Source organism: Pogonomyrmex barbatus, unplaced genomic scaffold (assembly GCF_055798465.1).
Source record: "Pogonomyrmex barbatus isolate J1 unplaced genomic scaffold, ASM5579846v1 scaffold4, whole genome shotgun sequence".
NCBI lineage: Eukaryota > Metazoa > Arthropoda > Insecta > Hymenoptera > Formicidae > Pogonomyrmex > Pogonomyrmex barbatus.
The window spans coordinates 1,364,606-1,384,809 of NW_028297138.1; the positions used below are offsets into that span (position 1 = coordinate 1,364,606).

The following is a 20,204-nucleotide window of genomic DNA, read 5'->3' on the forward strand; positions in this document are numbered from 1 at the left end:
TGTACCTGTATCATTAATAATCTCTGAGATATTGAGTTGCAAAGAGTTATGTGGACCACTCTGTATGCATACACATATGCGCGTGCGCGCGATATGTGTGTGTGTGTGTGTGTGTGTGTGTGTGTGTGTGTGTGTGTGTGTGTGTGTGTGTGTGTGTGTGTGTGTGGTGTGTGTGTGTGTGTGTGCGTGTGTGTGTGTGTGTGTGTGCGTGTGTGTGTGCGTGTGTGTGTGTGTGTGTGTGTGTGCGTGTGTGTGTGTGTGTGTATGTGTGTGTGTGTACGCGCCTTGTGTGTGCATATCCGAGCGCGCATGCGCGTGTGTAACTTCTGCATATCAAATAGATTTTAATTAAACTTACTTGATTGCTAGAATCAAGTTATTTATATAAATAATATCAAAATATATGTGTATATATCAAAATAATATATTTTTATTGTTAATTGTTATTAATGATTCTGCGAGAAATTTCTATAAAACAAATAATCTATTCCGCAAAAAATTTTAAACAAATCGTAGTCATCATTGCTTTAAAAAAAAAAGAATCTGTTTTTTAAATAAATTTTTAAATAATTTTTTGTATATTTTATAACGTATATAACGTGTATATAAACTCATATCATTTTATTATATTTGAATTACCTTTAACATTATTCTGGATATTTTATTTTAGTGATAACATATTCTTTCTAGATCGTATTGTTCTTCATTTGACATAATATGAAAATGAGTTAACCTATTATATTAAAAAAAATAAGTAGTAAATAGTGAATAAATAAATATGAATGAATAAAAATAAAAAAGCATAAGAAAGCATGAAAATAAAAACTGAATTTGTCTTTTTTTGCGATTTTGTTCAAAACGAAACAAAAACGAGCATATCTCTCAAAGGATTTTTTTTAAATTATTTATTAAGTTATTAAGTTTTTTTATCAATTTTCTATTCGCTTCCGACATTTAAATTCGAGACATTCCGAATATAAGATGTCCCCGGATTCTTCATACAAATTTTAACAATATGTCCTATGAACTGAAATAAGAAAAAATGTTATGTAAACATAAATTCTAAAATGCTTTATTAAAAAATTACAACAAAAACTTACAAGAAATTTTTCATCTAAGCTTATACATGTTCATCCATATATTTTACAATTAAATTGATATTGAAAAACTGTTTCTCGAACTGCATATGGATTTCTATATGATTACATATGATTATTACGAAAATTGAAAGCACTGCTTTTCGTAAATGTATAACAGTTTCATCAATTATTAATATTCTTGAGGAAGAATGTTTACTATCTGAAACAGCACAAGATAAACATCAAGTAACCATAATCCTTAACATAGTCACGGCATTTTAAAATGCAAATTTACAAGGGAAATACCAGATAACTGGTCAGGGTATTTTGATGCGCTTTATACGGGTTGTTTTTGGGCAAAAAAAATGATACGTGTCCGGCCATTTTTGCAAAGGCCTACAATTTCGAAGAAATTGATTTTTAAAAATGAGTCTAGTCGGCTGATATACCGCCCCCGGGATGTTTTATACATTTGATTGTCACTATCAAGCAAGAGCAGCAGTAGTACAGTTGATAAGACGTTGGCTTTATATGAGGTAGATAGCGTTTTTAAATCCTGTCGCGTACACCTTTTTTTATTAAAATTTTATTCGTAATTATTTATATTACTGTAGATGTTTGAAAAAAAATTATTTATTTAATTATATCTGTATATTCTTTGTAAATAAAGTTTTTAAGTAGTTATTGTAATAATTTGAAAAATCTGTATAAAGAAATGTTAATATCTTTATAAGTTTCATTTATTATTTTGCACCTCTTTGTTGAGATCTTTACCGTCTTGAGATCTTTCTTTGCGATTTGGCGCGCAGCGATTTGGATGGATCGTTAAGCAAAACAATGATTTTCAGTTATACATATGTGACTTATTTATTCCTAATCATCAATTTCATCAGAAATTATAACGATCTTTACATTTTTATATTTTTTGCAGGAAAATATTGCGATAAATATTACCATAGTTTCAGATTTAATGAATAAGATGCCTGCTTGGAGAGTAGGCGATCTAGATTCGATCCCTGGTTGAGGTGATTTTTCGCAATATATTTTTCCTACGGGGGAGATAATATGGGATTTTTAATCGATATCAAAAATATTTGATTATCGAATTATTATTGAACCACTACGATAGTTGACTATTTAAGTGGCACGTAATTGGCGATATAATTATTTGAATTTATTTAATACGTAAAAGATTTAGCAACCAAGATCTTGCTTGTCGGGCTGTGTTACTCGATGTTGTTTCTTAATATACTCAGATGGTATTAATATACTTTTCAAATACTATTAAAAATTAAATTAAAATTAATTAAACAATTAATTAAACAATGTTTAACTGTAAATTTCTTCGTTTATTTTCTTGATCCGACTCCGGTGGCTCGAGTGATAATATGAGGAGGACAATCTAAAACATGTATAAAATTCTGTGCCTCAGATCTTTGGCCACTTCTTCATCTTCATTAAATACGGTAATATTCAGTACGGCAGAGATCGGCAAGTGGGCACTGCTCGCGGATGCCCAATGCCCGCAGGCAATAGTTGAGTGCGCTAGGACTAGCATTAGGCCGCTAGGCGCAATAAAGCGAGGAGAGGAGATAGAAGGAACGTCTGTTCATTGAATGTATTGTCAAAGAGTAAAAAAAATATTGTATCGCATAAATTCAGATCCAAAATTAGCATAAAATAATAACTATCTATATTTTAAATATACAATTTTTACAACAATATTAAATAAACAATTCTTGTAATTTAATTAGTATTTAATTCATAATTTTCCGATATTATATACAATATATCAGGTGTTATCATTTTGGTACAACTTAAATGAATTAATGCATTCAAATGTGAAACTGTTTGCGTAATCGCGATTTATTTAATTTCATAATAGAAAATAATTGTTCACATGAATATGTACAACCGAACATACTTATTATATTATACTCATTATACTTATTATTATTATTTTAATTATCCGTCACAAACGTTAAATTAAATTACAAGAGCGTAAATGTGTCTGACTGTTCTATACAATTTGATTACTGTTGCTTACTGTTTTTCTTTTATTTTGAGCGTTTAGCAGATTGATATTTAGCAGATGTTTATTTTGAAACTATTGGAAGTTTTCTTCGCGGAAAAAGAACTATTCTTCTGGATAATTAAAAATATAATTTTAAAGTGCTAATTTCTGTTAAACGTGATATGTATTCATAATTTTATGATCGTATTGTAAGTTTATATTTCAATACATTGTTATTGTTTATATTATTATTTCTTTGTTATATTTAAATTTTCGTTTATATATTTAAATATAATAATTATATTACACAATTTTTAATAAATTATATACTAAAGCACAAATTTTACAATATTTAAAAATAGAGCATTTTAATTAAAAGCATTTTAATTAAAATTTTTTATGATGAATAGTTATTATTAGCACAATCAAAACATGCTAGGATACATTTCTTTATTTGATTAATAAAAAAATTAATTAGATATAAATTGAATTCATAAGAATTTATGCATTTTGAGTTCTATATATTATCATATATTTTTGCATATTTTATTCTTAAACGTTTAGCTAAAAACTGTTATGAAAAAATTTTATGATATTACAAAGATTCGAGTACTAATAATTTAAGACTGCACTATCGGTTATATATACACGCAACGCTATTTTTGTAAGTGTGAAATGCGAAACTTTATCCCAAGATATAAAAAATATTACATACGCTCCTGAGATGTGCACAACAGGCAGGCACTCGCGGACGCCCGCGGGCGCCCGTGCCTAATTTCAGCGTTTTGCCAACCCCTGTAGTACGGCAATAATAGGGCAAAAGAGTCATTCTAGTAACTAGATTCTGCGACTTTTGTCTGTACTAACAGACAACTATTCAGTCTGTATTAACAGATAACTATTCGTCTCCGAATGAAAAATAAAATATTAAAAGTTTAAATATTTGTATATAAATAACTAACATTTAAATTAATAACAATTTAATATAATAAAAATAATTACACTTACATCGGATAAATTTTCCACGTTCATTAGATATTTATATGATAAATGATTTGTGGAGTATAAAGATTTCAAATAAGGATATTCTTTCAGCATCTTGCATTTTTTGCATTTTATTTTTACTGTTAAATTACTTAATCTGATTTCATAACTTATAATTTATTTATTTATTTATAAGTGTTAAAGTAAAAACGCTACATCCCTAGCATGAGTGCTATGCTATTGATGTTTTGGGAATTTCTATTTTCTATTTTTTTAAGTTGGCAATATATATATATAAGCTGTCTGTCATTTTTTCGACCCCGATTCCTACAAGTGTTTTTTTTTTGTGTGATTTAATTAAAGAGTTGTTTAGTATTTTAATTTTTTGTTTTGTTCAATATAAAAAAAAACCCATCAGGTTGAGCCCAGTACACGCAGAACTGGATTTTGTGTATAATATTAGCAAAACTTCTTAAGTATTGTCGAGACAAAGTTTTTTTCTTGGATATACATTGAAGTTAGAAAAGAAAAGTAGATTTAAAAAAATGGCGTCGAATACAAATCTGAAAGTACAAGTCGATAAATTAGAAGGTCCTGAGGACTGGGCAAAATGGAAGTGACACATCAACATGGTACTTCGTGCACATGGGCTTGAAAGTATTGTTCATGGCACATACAAATGTCCTGTGCTTCCAGAAACTGGTGAAACTTCTGAACAAAAGGCAGCATTACAAAAGTGGCAACAGGATGATGCAAAAACGGCAAGTATTATTGCCAGTGCACTGAATAAAACGACAGCAGAATTAGTATTAACCTTTACTCATGCAGCTGAAATATGGGATAAGCTATGTGTTCGTTTTGAACGCAGCAGTACACAACGTTTGAACATGGTGATCGAATCATTCTTTCAAGTTAAACGAGATAGAAAAGAAGATATCAGTATCCACATAGCTAAACTGCAGAAACTATTTGTTGATTTAAATACTGAATTAGAAAAACACAATGAAAATAAGTTATCAGAAAGGATGTTGAATATTGTAGAATATTGTCAACACTGGGATGAGAATATGATAATTTCAAGGACTTATAGGATATAATTCCTACAAATCAGCAAAAATTGAATCTACTTATTGAAAAACTTTGTTCCATTGAAGCACGTGAATTGAGAGTGGATAAAACTGAAGTAAATGAAGTAGCTTTTGTTGCGAAGGGCACCAAAGTCAAGAATAAAACAGGCTTCAAGAAGAATAGAAATTCCGAAAAAACTGCTCGTGAGAAAGTAGAAGTTTCCCTGTAACAAATGTGGAAAAATTGATCTGGGCAGAATGTCTCTTAAATACTTCGAGAATGAGTAAAAATGGTAACGAAAAGCTGAATTTAAACAAAACTGAATTTAAAAGCAAAACCATTGCTTTTATAGCCTACAGTCTAAAGGCAAATTGTGATAATAGTATTGCAGCAGATCTCTGGTGTTGTGATAGTGGTGCTTCTAAACACATTTCTCTCAGTAAACACCATTTTGAATCACAGTACTAAGTTTTGTACTTCTGAGAAAATATGTCTTAGCAAACAGAATGCTGTAATGCTAGCATGGTCATGGTAGTGTAAATGTTAAAGTATGTTGCAACAACAGGTGGAAGAATGCAAGATTAGAAGATGTTTGGTATGTACCTGATGCAAGTGTCAATCTGTTCTCAGTGAAAGCAGCGGCGAAAAAGGGTTTCACAATACTTGATAAGAAAAAGGTTGAAATAATAAGAAAAGGAAACCAAACTAGTGGCAACAGGGTATTTGAGTAAGGAATTGTATATCTTGAACATGCATGCTGTAAACTCAACATCATCTGCACAAGTAAATCTTTCTAGAAAGAACGATACCCCTGCAGCTGTATCATGAACGTTTTGCTCATCAGAATAAACGATACGTAAAACAAATACTACGACGTATGAATACATTGATGTTGCTGATGAAAAGGAGGATTTTTGTGATGTGTTCTAGGAAAAATGCATCGGTTACCTTTTAAGAAGAGACCTAGTCAATCTGAAGAAACGGGAGAATTCATTCATGCCGACATTAACGGATCTATGCAAGCGACTTCATTAGGAGGATCATGATATTACGTATGTTTTAAGGTTGACTACAGTAAATTTAGAAAATAGTCTTTCTGAAAAATAAAAATGAAGTGTGTAAAGCTCTTGAACATTTTTTAAACGAAGCCAAAGCAAATGGACAGTTAGGAAGTTTCGATGTGATGGTGGAAGAGAATTTATAAATAAAGAAGTTATCAATTTGTTAAGTCGAAGAGGAATTTAACATATCATCTCACCTTACAACCCCAACAAAATGGTACAGCGGAGCGAGAAAATCGAACTACAGTAGAAGCTGCTCGATCCATGCTCAGTGCAAACAAAATGCTACAATTCTTATGGGCTGAAGCGTGCAATACCGCTGTATACATTTTGAATCGTACAGGAAAAATTAAAGTTGAAGATAAGGTTCCATATGAGCTCTGGTATAAACGAAAAATTGAGAATCTAAATCACTTGAAGGTATTTGTTTTGTGCATGTTCCAAAGCAATTTCGATCAAAGTTCGATGATAAGTCAGTCTTTGGGCATATGGTTGGATATGTAAATGACAAAGATGGATACAGAGTATGGGTTCCATCAAAAAGGAAAATCATTTGTAGTCATGATGTAATTTTTAAGTCTGAAACTGTGTGCAATACACAACCAAATACAGAAGTTATTAGTTATATAGAAGAAAAAGAAGAAGAAATGATTAAAGATCAATCTGACTATAATAATAACTAAAGATGAAAAAGAGACAAATTTAAGTGACAACGACGAAAATGAAAAAAAAAATAAATATAAATGGCATTGAAGATAATAATTCCTCAGAAGAAAGAGTCAATGAAACACGACGAAGTTCTCGTGATAAGAAACAGCCTAACTGGATGAAATCGGGTGATTTCGTGTTGTTATCAGATCTACTAAAAGACAATGAAGATGATAATCCGAAGTCGTATCGAAGCTATGAAATCTCGTCAACGAGAAAAATGGAGAAAAGCAATGAACGACGAATTAGAATCCCTACAGGAAAATGACACCTGAGAGGTTGTACAACGACCTGTTCATTTAAATGTTATCAGAAATCGTTGGGTTTTTCGAGTAAAGCCTCCGGTAAATGGAGAAAGTCGATACAAAGCCAGATTAGTCTCCAAAGGCTATGTGCAAAAACATGGAATCGATTATGATGAAACCTTTAGCCCAGTTGCTCGTTATGATTCCATACGAACACTCTTAGCTGTAGCTGCCATGAAAAGAATGAAAATGAAACAGTTTGACGTTAAGACAGCCTTTTTATATGGTACGCTTCAGGAAGTTTATTTAGAGCAGTCGGAAGGATTTGAAGATGATACTGACCGAGTATGCCGATTTGAAAAAGAGTCTCTATGGTCTAAAGCAAACTCTACGCTGTTGGAATAAGCACTTTATTGAATTTATGAAAGAAGCTGGTTTCAAAATGAGTACTGCTGATCCTTGTGTTTTTTATCGAATTCATCGAAGAAGAGTTTTGTATGCTGCTATTTATGTCGATGACAGTCTACTAATTGGAAGTGATGAACAAGAAATAGAGAGTTTTTTAAAGCTGTTGGAAAGTGAATTTAAAATTATTGATTCTCTACAAAATTTTCTAAGTATGCAGATTCAACATCATAATGATGGGTCAATCAGCATTAATCAAGAAAAATATACTAACAAAATACTAGAACGTTTTAAAATGTATGATGCCAACGCAGTATCAACTCCGGCTGGTAAAGAAGAAGTTGAAAACAGTCCAAATATCAAAGGAAAAGTTCCCTATCGTGAAACAGTAGGGAGTCTTATATATCTTACTGCTGTAACTCGTCCAGACATCGCTTTCAGTGTCAATAAAGCGGCACGAGCTATGGAGAATCCTACTGAAAAAGATTGGAATAATGTAAAGCGTATTTTTAAGTATTTAAAAGGAACTAATCGCTATTGTATAAGATACAAAGATGATGGAGAATCACTAAGAGTGTACAGTGATGCTGATTTCGGTGGTGACACTACAACATGTAGATCAACAACTGGAATTGTTGCAATATTAGCTGGAGGAGTAATTTCTTGGACTAGCCAGCTCCAAAGAACAATTTCTCTTTCAACAATTGAAGCTGAAATAATAATTGCAAGTGAAGGAGCCAAAGAATTAATATGGATAAAGCGATTATTATTAGAATTATTGTGTTTCAATCAACTTCCAACGCTTTATGTGGATAATGCGAGTGCTGTGAAACTTGCAAAGAATCCTGAATACCATGAAAGATCTAAACACATAGATGTTCGATATTTTTATGTAAGAGAAAAATATTTGAATGAAGAACTGAAGTTAGAACACATTGATGGATAAAAGCAGCTTGCAGACTTGGTCACAAAACCATTGGAAAGAAATAGATTTAATTCTCTTCGCTCTAGTATTGGAATGTTGGAATTATTCATTGAAGATTAGCATGTAGTGTTTTTGGAGGAAGTGTTAAAGTAAAAACACTACATCCCTAGCATGAGTGCTATGCTATTGATGCTATGTTTTGGGAATTTCTATTTTCTATTTTTTTAAGTTGGCAATATATATATATATATATATATATAAGCTATCTGTCATTTTTTCGACCCCGATCCTTACAAGTGTTTTTTTTTATGTGATTTAATTAAAGACTTGTTTAGTATAATTTTTTGTTTTGTTCAATATAAAAAAAAAACCCATCAATAACTTAATTATATTATCGCAGTGGATACTTGTACAATTTACTCGCGTTCTCATTCGCGAAATAATGGGATTGCTTAATAAAAGAAGCAAACTTGATAAAAGCGTGAGCAAAAGACATAAGAAAAATGCGTTTCGTAAACCGCTACTTCGCAATTTTTTCACGATTAAAATCACTGTGTTGGCAGGGAACGATCTTTTTCTTGTAAATTAATATTAGAAAGGTGAGCGGATCTCCGCTCGATCGTAACAATACTGATCATTGCTTTATAATTTAGCGAGAGATAGTTCTGTCAAAAATATATCAAATATGTCAAAAAATAAATGTTGACTTAAACAAAATGCTCCTCTCTGTTAAAACGCTTTCCCGGATAGCGGTTACCAGGTAGGGAAGCGAGGACGTTACAGACAGAATTTTGTCGTAATTATAATTAGATCGTAAGCGAAATTATTATAAAATAATAATTTATTAGAAAACAAAAGAAAGAAATAACAATAAGTGCCGGATGAAGATGTACAAATAGCCGAAGGAATGTGAATAGAATTGGCCGTGAATAGGCGAGACGGCGATCGGCGCGTGTTTATATGAGGGTAGTCTGAAAAGTTTTGAGCCTAACATAGAAACAAGTATTTTTTCGGTCAAATATAGTTTTATTTTTCAACATAATCTCCTTTTAAGTTGATACACTTTTCCCATCGATACTCTAACCTCTTTAACCCCTCCAAATAGTAGTTGGCGTCTTGCTCCACAAAATAGGCGTTAGTAAGTAACGTATGCGATGACTTCCTTGTTCGATAAAAATCTCTGTCCTCCAAGCGAAACTTTAAGCTTAGGAAACATGAAAAAGTCGCTGGGGACCAGATCTGATGAATACGGTGGGTGGTCAATCAATTCGAAGTGCAGTTCGTGAATTTTGGCCATGGCGACCGCCGAAGTGTGAGCAGGTGCATTGTCTTGGAACAACACTTTTTTCTTTTTCAAATGTGGCCGTTTTTTGCAATTTCTGCCTTCAGCTTATCAAGTAATGATGCGTAATACGCTCCTCTTATTGTTTTACCTTTTTCAAGATAGTCGATATACACATCTATCCCAAAAAACAGTCGCCATTACCTTCCCAGCTGATGGAACCGTCTTCACCTTTTTCGGAGCAGGTTCACTCTTTGCAGTCCACTATTTTGACTGTTCTTTTGTCTCTGAAGTGTAGTGGTGGATCCAAATTTCATCTACAGTTATGAATCGATGCAAAAAATCTGACTCGTTTCGCTTGAATCGCTCCAACAGGGCCTTGGAAATGTTCATTCGAATTCGTTTTTGGTCCAAAGTGAGCAAGCGCGGCACCCAACGCGCGGATAGCTTGCGCATATCCAATTTTTCAGTCAATATATGACAAACGCGTTCTTTTGATAGCCCATAGCCTTTGCTATCTCTCTAACCTTGATTCGACGGTCGCCCAGTACCATTTGGTGAACATTTTCGATGTTATCAGTGGTGGTCGCAGTTTTTGGCCATCCCGAACGCTCATCATCAGCCAAGCTGGTACGACCATGTTTAAATTCAGCTGCCCATCTTTTTACGGTGGCAAATGATGGGGCAGAGTCCCCGTAAACAGCGTCCAACTCGATTTTAATTTGCGCAGGCGTATTGCCTTTCAAATGTAAGAATTTAATCACGGCACGATATTCAATTTTTTCCATTTTTACAAAAACACTAACATCGACTGACACAAATGACTGTCAAACAACAACTGAGCGTCCAAAATGACTGAAATTTTCACAAAAGTCTTTCAAAACATATACTATTGTAGTACTAAAATGGTTTTGACGAGTAACGTCATCTTCATGTTAAGGCTCAAAACTTTTTGCAATTCTACGCATATTAATCAGCATATTGACCTTTAGTAGTATAAAAAAATGTCCATGTCTTCATCGCCATCAAGTCCAGCGTGACTTTCTTCTTTTGGATACAGATGTAACGGAACGCATCTCTCTGCTTCCGTCTCCGCCTTTTTACCGGCCGACCATCTGTCGAGAACCGCCGACTCAGACGGAGTGCAGTAATGACAAAAGGCGTTTACGCCTATCTTAATCATATTAAAAATTTCGCGAACTCCGAAGCGTTGGAGTTAGAGCGCGGAATACCACGAATCCACAAATGTTTTCGTGGTATTCCCCCCGCACTGCACCACGCGCCGTATCAGCGAACGCTAATGCGCCCCGTGTCGCACCGACATCGCGCCACGAAAGCGAATGAGCGTCCCGCATCGCGCCACGACCGCGTCTAGAAGCGCCGTAATCGTCCCTGCGCCGTTACCGCCGAACTCCTCTTCCTACTTCTAGACCTTCACGCTATTCCTTATCTTCCCAAAAAACTAATTATACCGATCCTTTTTCTCTGCTTCTGTGGAGGGAGATGCTATCTCCGAGATCGACTAATCCAATCGAAAAATACTGAGGTCAATGAAGTCGGGTATAAAAAGGCATCGAAATCCACAGAAAATCATCTATTAAATGTGGCTCTATATGGGTGTTTTAAATCCTTTCTTCATGTCTTTAAATCTGGTTCGAAAAATCTATAAAAATTCACAGATATACTTTTAAGTTTCTAAAACAAATATCTTGTCCTTCATTGTGCAAGAAATTAAAATAGTATAAATAGTATAACGACACCCGACTCACTCCCCTCAATTATTAACAATGTTAAAACGTCCCCGACCGATCAACCGTCGGAGCGCCGACACGGCGATCCTTCCGCGATCCCACCGTCGTGAAAAGCCCGTCGAACAGCGGACGCGGCAAACCGGAGATCACGCGGCTTGACGTGCGCGCCGCGTGGAACAACACGCACACGGTAAGGCCACCGCCACCGGCCTCGCTACCGACGGCGCCACCGAACATCCTCGCGGAATTCCCGAGCGCGTTCGGCGAATTATCGCGAGGATTCCGACAAAGACATCCCCCGCAACTATCCCGACCCGAGTTCGGCCGACCCGTATCCGACGACTCCCGACCGATGGCCGGCTCGGGTATATTAGGCGATTCCGGGAGATAATCGAGATCTATCTCCGACGAGACAGTCCAGTACTGCTCTCGATATTCCCAGTCATCTCCAAAAGCGATCTAGGGTGCTACCTATCGTGCCAGAAGCTTCTGGCCGATCGTTCCTCTAAATCCACCAGCGCACAAGTATTCACAAGTTGAGGAGCTTCTCAATCTGGGCTCCAAAAAGTAAGCCCTTGTGCACATCTTCCTCTGACGATCGAGAAGCAGGGAGTTGTAATACTTAGAAACCGCGCGTCTTTTCGCCGTACCAACGGCGAAATACCGAAAGGTACATGTAAATACTGTACATACAAAAAAGCCAGTCGGCATTGTAAATATAAACCTAGATATATAAAGAGACACGATATTTTATTTCTCGTACCGAATCCTGACCATATCCGATCATGTCCGACCGACGCTATCCCGCAAAACCCGATCGACGCGGAGATAGAGACGTTTTAATAGTATAAATCCTGGACATTTCAACGTGCTGAAAAATTTCTATGAAATTTCTATGAAAGAAACTGGACTCGAAATACCACATAGTAGAACCACATAGTAAAAAGTAGATCATTTTAAAAGTTTGTAGTATTAAAAATTGATCGAAAATTACAACTTTTAATGATAAATTACAATAATCAATATTATTTTAAAAATATAAAAAAATATAAGCAACGTATTTAATTGTTATTTTTTAAAAAATATATAACTTATTACGCATTATCAAAAATTTTTAGAGCTTAAAAATTGTCATAGACAATTGTTAGAAATAGTTTGTTCAATAATTAGTAGTGTTCGAAATTGCTAGAAGTAAATCGCGCCTGAAAGCAAAACGCAAAACACGACAAGCGCACGTGACGATCCGCGGCGATCGAGTACCCTAAATCATCCGATCAATGGTACCAGGTAGTCCGTCGATACCAATCACGCGGAAGTAATTATGCTTATCAGCTACCCTTCAAGGGCGGCGTTGTTTCGCAATCGACGAAACGTATGTGTACGCTATCGATTGGCCGAAAATCATATGATTCGTCATGTCAATCGCTGATAAGACAAAATTGATCGGATGATCTCGCAAGCTTCTCGAAAAACTCTCATTACCCAAAATTCTCTGAGAGTCGACCATAATCCTTGCTACTGAAAAGTATACCGTGCTCGCGTCGTCAAGTCAGTGCTCTTGTCGTTTTCTATCGCTCTTGTTGTACTCGTAAGTTCAGCTTGTGTCGTAAGTTAGACTTGTCATATCACTCGTCTCGTAATAACGTTACGTAAATCGTCGTTGCGAGAGACTTTTCGACGAAGCATTTTGAATCGAATCCCTAGTTTTTCATTCTCTCTTGTCACATCGAGATTCTCGTGCCTCGAATTCGACAAGAATATTTACTGCGAGCATTCTCAAAGAGCGAATTCTCAATGACAAGTGCGTATCTCAGCTTGACGAAGCAGCACGTCGCCATTCGTTAAGTTAATAGTTCGATCAAGGATAAAAGAGCTTGCGACCATTCTCTTATCACGCTGCGGACATTCTCCAATCACGTGACCGTGCAATTCGTGCGAACTATTCAATCCTGTGCGTGCAATCTGCCTAGCAAACATCTATTCTATTTTATCAACGTGTATGCCATCTAGACTCTAGATTTTGTACAGACTCTATATTCTGTACATTTCACAACATGTCAGTTGGCAACAATTGATTTATTAAATTAATGTGATTTGTCTCAAGAATTCTCGTCATTCTATCACTCATCGGATCCTCCAGTCGAGGATCGTTCCAGCGAACGGCGTCTCAATTCCGCACAAGTAGTATCCAAAACTGGAATTAATAAATTACAGCTTTTTACAATAATTCGACCAAAATCTGTTAAAAAATTATAACTATTTATGTATTACAACATTATACAAATTCAAATTTTATTTATTTATGCTTAGCAAAAATGTTGATAGAACGATAAGCAAAAATGTTGATAAAACATTGTTGTAATTACTTATAAAATATGTCATATTATCTCGAAAAATGTGTTAATAGTCAGTCTATTGATTCGAAAATAATTCATGAAATAAAAAGCACAATTTTTTATAATATATATTAATTTTATATTACAAAGATTTATAATAAGTATTACAATTATTAACACAATAAGGAAGAAAATAATATCGATATTAATCGCTTTGACATCCTTTCGGTATTTCACTAATATAATGTCATCATGATACAGTGACCTCAAATAAATGAAAATTATTGTGTAGATTTATATCTGTAAATTATAATTAAACGTACAAAAAGATAGAAATCATACATCACAAGTTTCTATGCGTAAAAAAATGATTTCTACATCATAATCTCATCAACAAATAAAGAAAACATCCGAAACCACTCATTTTTTCGTAAATAGTTATAATTTTAACGTAGTTTGGCATTAAAACTTCTTTCCGTATTGCATCTGATTTAATTGTAGCTTTCGTGTATTTTTGTCGTAATTAGTTATAGTTCGATGGAGTTGTTACATAAAAAGTTATAAAATTTTTTTCCGCCAAGGTAAAAATACTTTTGTTATAATTTGACTCTCAGCAATCGATTCTAATTAGAATTCAATCAATGCAATCATTGCCGACAGTGAGATGAAAATGCGAGTTACGTTCATCTCGACGGCTCACATATAGATAGTCACGAACGTTTTTATCATTATTAGGCGCGAGCTTCGCTGTGTGTGAATTTGGCGAAGAAATATTATCTGTGTCTCTTGATGTTTTGCTTGCTTATAATGCGTCGATATAAATCCTATTGTCCAAATTCATTTTTTTTAAATAGATGATTTTTTTTGAAAAAATAATTTTTAAATAAATATACAGACACAGATCTTCTTCCTCTTCTACATGGGCCTAGAACATAAGCTAAGCTTCTACCTCACTTTCATATGCCTGTGATGCGCACACAGGTGATGCATAAGCATATGAGACCTACATTTTAACGCCGGTTCCGAAAGGCAAATTTTTTAAGGAGATTCTGTGGGCAAAAATATTCTCGTGGTTTGCCAAACCGTCGAGAGGAAACACGAGCATATGAAAATAAATATTTTAATTTTGCCGGGAATCGAACTCAGGATCTCTAGTGTAGTAGACTAATGCGCTGTCTATTATGCCACGCTTCCTCTCAGAGAGATATTTAGATATTAATTTAAAATGAAAATGAAATATTTACAATGGTTTTTATAAAATTTTTATTTTTCACAAAAAACCGACGTTGCCCGGGAAAAAATTTTCTTATTTATTCATATTAATAAATATATATTTATATACAGGGTGTCCCGTAACACTGTCATCATCGCTCGTGAGAAGGTAGACGGGAATGAGATAAATCAAAATGTCTTATATCAATTTGCGATATTTGCGATAATTTTCGAGTTATTAAATATTAAAGTTGCAAATAAGAACGTACGGGAAGAAAGCGTTCGCCCGCCCGTAGGACGAATGAGAAGAGTGAGCGGCGGCTACTATCTTTTCCTTTGCTGCGCGCGCTCCGCCCATCGTCAAGCCGGATGGCTATTGTCGTCACGCTGAGTCGTGCAGGCGAGCATTTTCTCCCCGCGCACTCTTATTTGTGCAATTTTAATATTTATAATAATATAATATAATATTAATAACTCGAAAATTATTGCGAATATCGCAAAATTGTATAAGACATTTTGATGTATCTTGCTTCCGTTTACCTTCTCACGAGCGATGATGACAGTGCTACGGGACACCCTGTATAGTTATATAAAAAAATAGAATTGTGATCTTGAATAATTTTATGAGAATATATAATTATATTATATTATTTTTTATAAACTCCATTTAAATATGGTCTTATATAACCGTATAAGGTCTTATATTTTTGTACATTATCATATCTAATCATGTAAAAATATATTTATGTAATCAAATATAATAATATATGAATATATATAGTCTTACATCAAAAAAATATTCTAGTTAAATATAAGAGGAGAATTCCTTTTAACATTCCCTGTAAACAAAAAAACCTTACATGTAAGAACCTTACATATTTCTTTATATATAACACGTATTTATCTATAAAGAAATGGATGCTTGAACTACGATCAAGAATAAATTCCTCTACATGAAATTTCATTGTAGTAATTTGAATAGCCTTTTGAAATAAGAGGATATACAAGATACTCGTGTACGCTCATTTATTAGAAGAAGATTGTCATTTATTTGCTACGCGACGTCACTTGTCACTCGCTGTGTCGCCATAAAGTTTGCGAACAGTGGCGGGATTGTAGTGTTTTGTATCGCAGTGTTTTAATGCTCTTCGAAAAACTGTATAAAGTGGAAGAATTTTTAAAAGAAGCGCGATTTAGACGAATAGACTGGACCGCAAGTATGAAAGTATTTTTTTCTATTTTTATTATAGTAACCTATATCTGCAAATATAAGCGTTTCATAAATGTGCTACTATTTCGCTACTGTTATGATGTTGCATTGATAAAATTTTGTTTACGCAACATCTTTGTGAGTTGAAATAATAAATATTTATACACAAAATGTTTCAAAAGGTATAAATATAGTTTTAAAATTAATGTTTTACATAAATTTTCTACATGAATATTGAGCAACAGAAATCTTAATTTGTAGGATAGGATTTGTAGCACGCACGCATGCATATTCTTTTCATTTTCTTTCTGGTTTTTCTTTATAATTAATATCATAAGATTTCTGTTTTTTTTTTATATTTAGGAGATGCAAACCACCATAGATCGATTATTTTAATATCATCCAAAAAAGCTGAGGAATTATTGCCAAAATAGGATGATCGAGCTGAGTTTTTTAATAAAAGAAATGCTGTAGAAGCTACTTTAAAGAACTTCCTTTTTGATATAGAGGTACAAGGAAAGAATATTTGTAGATTTATTCCAATTATGCAAAATGCAATCAAATTGTTTCTTTATTTTTTATAGGCACGTATATATTTTGTTATAGGTTGATGAATTTGGAAACTGTAGCTTGCCATTTGTGAATGTTAATACAGATAATGCAGATTGTCCTAATATTGTGATTCCTTTACGCCAATTAGATAATATAATAAACATACACCTATATCGAACTCCCTTACACACACATGCATACATATGCACGCACGCACGTTTGCATATATATATATATATATATATATATATATATATTATATATATATATATATATATATATATATATACGAGAGTAGTCTGAAAAGTTTTGAGCCTAACATAGAAACAAGTATTTTTTCGGTCAAATATAGTTTTATTTTTCAACATAATCTCCTTTTAAGTCGATACACTTTTCCCGATCGATACTCTAACCTTTTTAACCCCTCCAAATAGTAGTTGGCATCTTGGTCCGCAAAATAGGCGTTTACGTATGCGACCTCCTCGTTCGATGAAAATCTCTGTCCTCCAAGCAAAACTTTAAGCTTAAGAAACAGGAAAAAGTCGCTGTGGGCCAGATCTGGTGAATACGGTGGGTGGTCAACCAATTCGAAGTGCAGTTCGTGAATTTTGGTCATGACGACCGCCGAAGTGTGAGCAGATGCGTTGTCTTGATGGAACAGCACCTTCTTCTTCTTCAAATGCGGCCGTTTTTTTGCAATTTCTGCCTTCAGTTTATCAAGTAATATGCTCCCGTTATTGTTTTACCTTTTTCAAGATAATCGATACACATAATTCCGTGACTATCCCAAAAAACAATCGCCATTATCTTCCCAGCTGATGGATCATCTGTTTTTCTTTTCGTGTACTCATCTTTGTCTTTCATCAGAATCAGATTGCAACGCCATCTACCATAAAATACACGAAAAGAAAGACGGACGATGTCGTCGAAATGAGAAATAATTATACGCATACTATTGATGCTTAGATCTTTTTTGTTAGGCTTTTGATTGTAATTTTATAAGCTTAGTATTGTTCTTTAAACTAATCTGAAGTGCGGAACTGTATCATTTTGTACATACAAAGCTCTGCAAAACTTTTATATTCGTCGAAATAAGACATTGTGTTTCTCCCTTGCATAACGTGTAAGACATGAAAGAATGGATCAATCAAAATCCTTCATTCTCATTCCGTCGAAGTGAGAAATGATTATATGCATACTATTGATGCATAGATCTTTTTTGTTAGGTTTCAGATTGTAATTTTACAAGCTCAGTATTGTTCTTTAAAGTAATCCAAAGTGCGGAACTATATCATTTTGTCCATACGAGACTGTAAAACTTATATATATATATATATATATATCTAAAATATATATCTAAAATATATATCTAAAATAAAAATACAAATTATATGTTGACTGTTTTTATTGAAAATATTGACGGGATTATCGACACATTACAGCCGGCATCTTTGAATTGGCTTTACAGATTACAAAATCCTTTTGTGCAATTGAAACATAGCAAAAAAGAAGTGCGAGATAGTCGATTTCGATAAAAAATTAAATTCACTTTATTCTAGCAAGCAAGTTATTAAATGTTTTATCGATCCCATAGATCGTTTGTCTTTATCTTTCCTCTGCAATGCCATCTATTGCAAGATCTGTCAACTACAATTACTGCTCTACTCATTTTATATCTGCGCCAAGCATATACGCGTAAAATCATACACAATCTGTTCAAGTCTCAAACTTTTTTTCTAAGCTTTCAATCATAAATCCAAAAATATAGTATTGTTTATTCATCTAGTCCGAAGTGCGGAACGTACTCATTTTGTATATACGAGCTAAAATTTTTGTATTAAGGAAACGAAGATCTGATGTAGCTATACGAGCTAAAATTGCGTGAATTTTTTAATTTTTTTCTTATTTACTTGTTAAATCGATTGTCCCGCATATTCTTTTTGTGCGTATTTTAATTGCCTGAAAGAATTTTGCAATCTGTCAAGCCAATAAGAAGTTCTTTGCACTGTAATGTGTCGATAATTCCCGTCACTTTAGGATCCCCTTAAGCAATGTTTGATTTCTTCCCCTGTCTTATCCTTTCTAATTGAGACAGGAAAATTCATTTTGGATACTGACGCCTCGAATCATGGCATTGGTGCTGTTTTATCCCAGATTCAAGAAGGAAAGGAGAGAATAATTGCTTATTTTAGGTCTTAGTTGGAACGTCTTCAGCAATATAATTTTGAAATTTCTCATTGAGCAGGGAAATCGCATGGGAACACTGGTGGATTGTCAAGACGCCCCTGTGTGGTAGGTGACTGCAATTATTGTGCCAGGGTGGAAAGAAAAGAGGAGGAAAATAAAGGGGAATATTTAAGAAGGATAATTTTAGAGGGAAAAGAATCGAAGGATTGGCAGTCAGCGCAGTTAGAAGATCCTTCGATTGTTGAAATTCTTCGGAGTAAAGAAATAGGTAGACCCTCTTTGACATGAGATTATTTCTGGGAATGCTTCTTCAAAAATTTATTGATCTCAATGGAATTCTTTGGTAATTAAGGATGGAATTCTTTGTAGGAAATAGGAGGCTCCTGATTTGAAAACTATTCTTCAAATTGTTGTTCCTCATAAAATGATGCAACAGATTTTGAAAGAGGCTCATGATTCTCCTACAGAGGGACTTTTGGAGTAAATAAAACTCTTGAAAAGATTCGGAGGCGTTTCTTCTGGGCGACTTGCAAACAAGATGTGGAACATTGGATCAGGACCTGTAAAGTTTGTGTAGCTAAAAAAGGTCCTGCTGGAAAAAGAAAATCTGCTTTTCAGATTTATAATGTAGGTGCTCCCTTTAGATGGATGTGTTAGGCCCCTTACTGGTTTCTTCTTCCGGGAATAAATATTTATTAGTAGTCACTGATTGTTTCTCAAAATGGGTGGAAGCTTTTCCATTGAGAAATATCAAAGCTTGTACAGTGGCGGAAGTCTTTATAAGTCAGATAGTGCATGGAATGCTATTAGAAATACATACGGATCCAGATAGGAATTTCGAATCGCGAATGTTTCAGGAGTTATGTCGAATTTTAGGAATAAAGAAAACTCGCACTACTCCTCTTCATCCACAATCTAACGATCAGGTGGAACGACATCAGATCTTGTTAAATTATTTGTCTAAATTTATTTCAGAAAACCAGAGAGATTGGGATCGTTGAGTCTCTTTAGGATTATTAGCTTACAGATCTTTTAAGCATGAGGTCACAGGTTTTACTCCTGCAGAATTGAATTTGGGTAGAGAATTAAGATTGCCGTTTAATTATTTAATTTTATTATGTTTAATTAAATGTTTAAAAATGTTTTATATTTAAAAAATTGTGTATATAACATGTGTTATACACA

General features: G+C 34.0%; 2 protein-coding genes across 30 annotated transcripts in view; one reads left to right on the plus strand and one right to left on the minus strand.

Annotated features, from left to right (window-relative positions):
* pHCl-1 (pH-sensitive chloride channel 1) overlaps positions 1-20,204 on the minus strand; it is a 1,184,550-nt gene that overhangs the window by 1,129,418 nt on the left and 34,928 nt on the right. The window lies entirely within an intron of this gene.
* LOC148935581 (uncharacterized) lies at positions 4,707-7,564 on the plus strand. The gene is made up of 7 exons (XM_089081139.1): positions 4,707-5,114; positions 5,168-5,348; positions 5,498-5,606; positions 5,711-5,864; positions 6,375-6,626; positions 7,024-7,100; positions 7,228-7,564. Exons 1-7 carry the CDS (start codon positions 4,707-4,709, stop codon positions 7,562-7,564), a joined length of 1,518 nt encoding a protein of 505 aa, XP_088937265.1.

Coding starts and splice junctions, on each gene's coding strand:
- LOC148935581 (XM_089081139.1), top strand. CDS start 4,707: ATGGTACTTCGTGCACATGGGCTTGAAAGTATTGTTCATGGCACATAC. Junction 5,115..5,167: donor CAGAAAGGATGTTGAATATT/GTAGAATATTGT, acceptor AAGGACTTATAG/GATATAATTCCTACAAATCA. Junction 5,865..6,374: donor ACCAAACTAGTGGCAACAGG/GTATTTGAGTAA, acceptor CAATTTGTTAAG/TCGAAGAGGAATTTAACATA.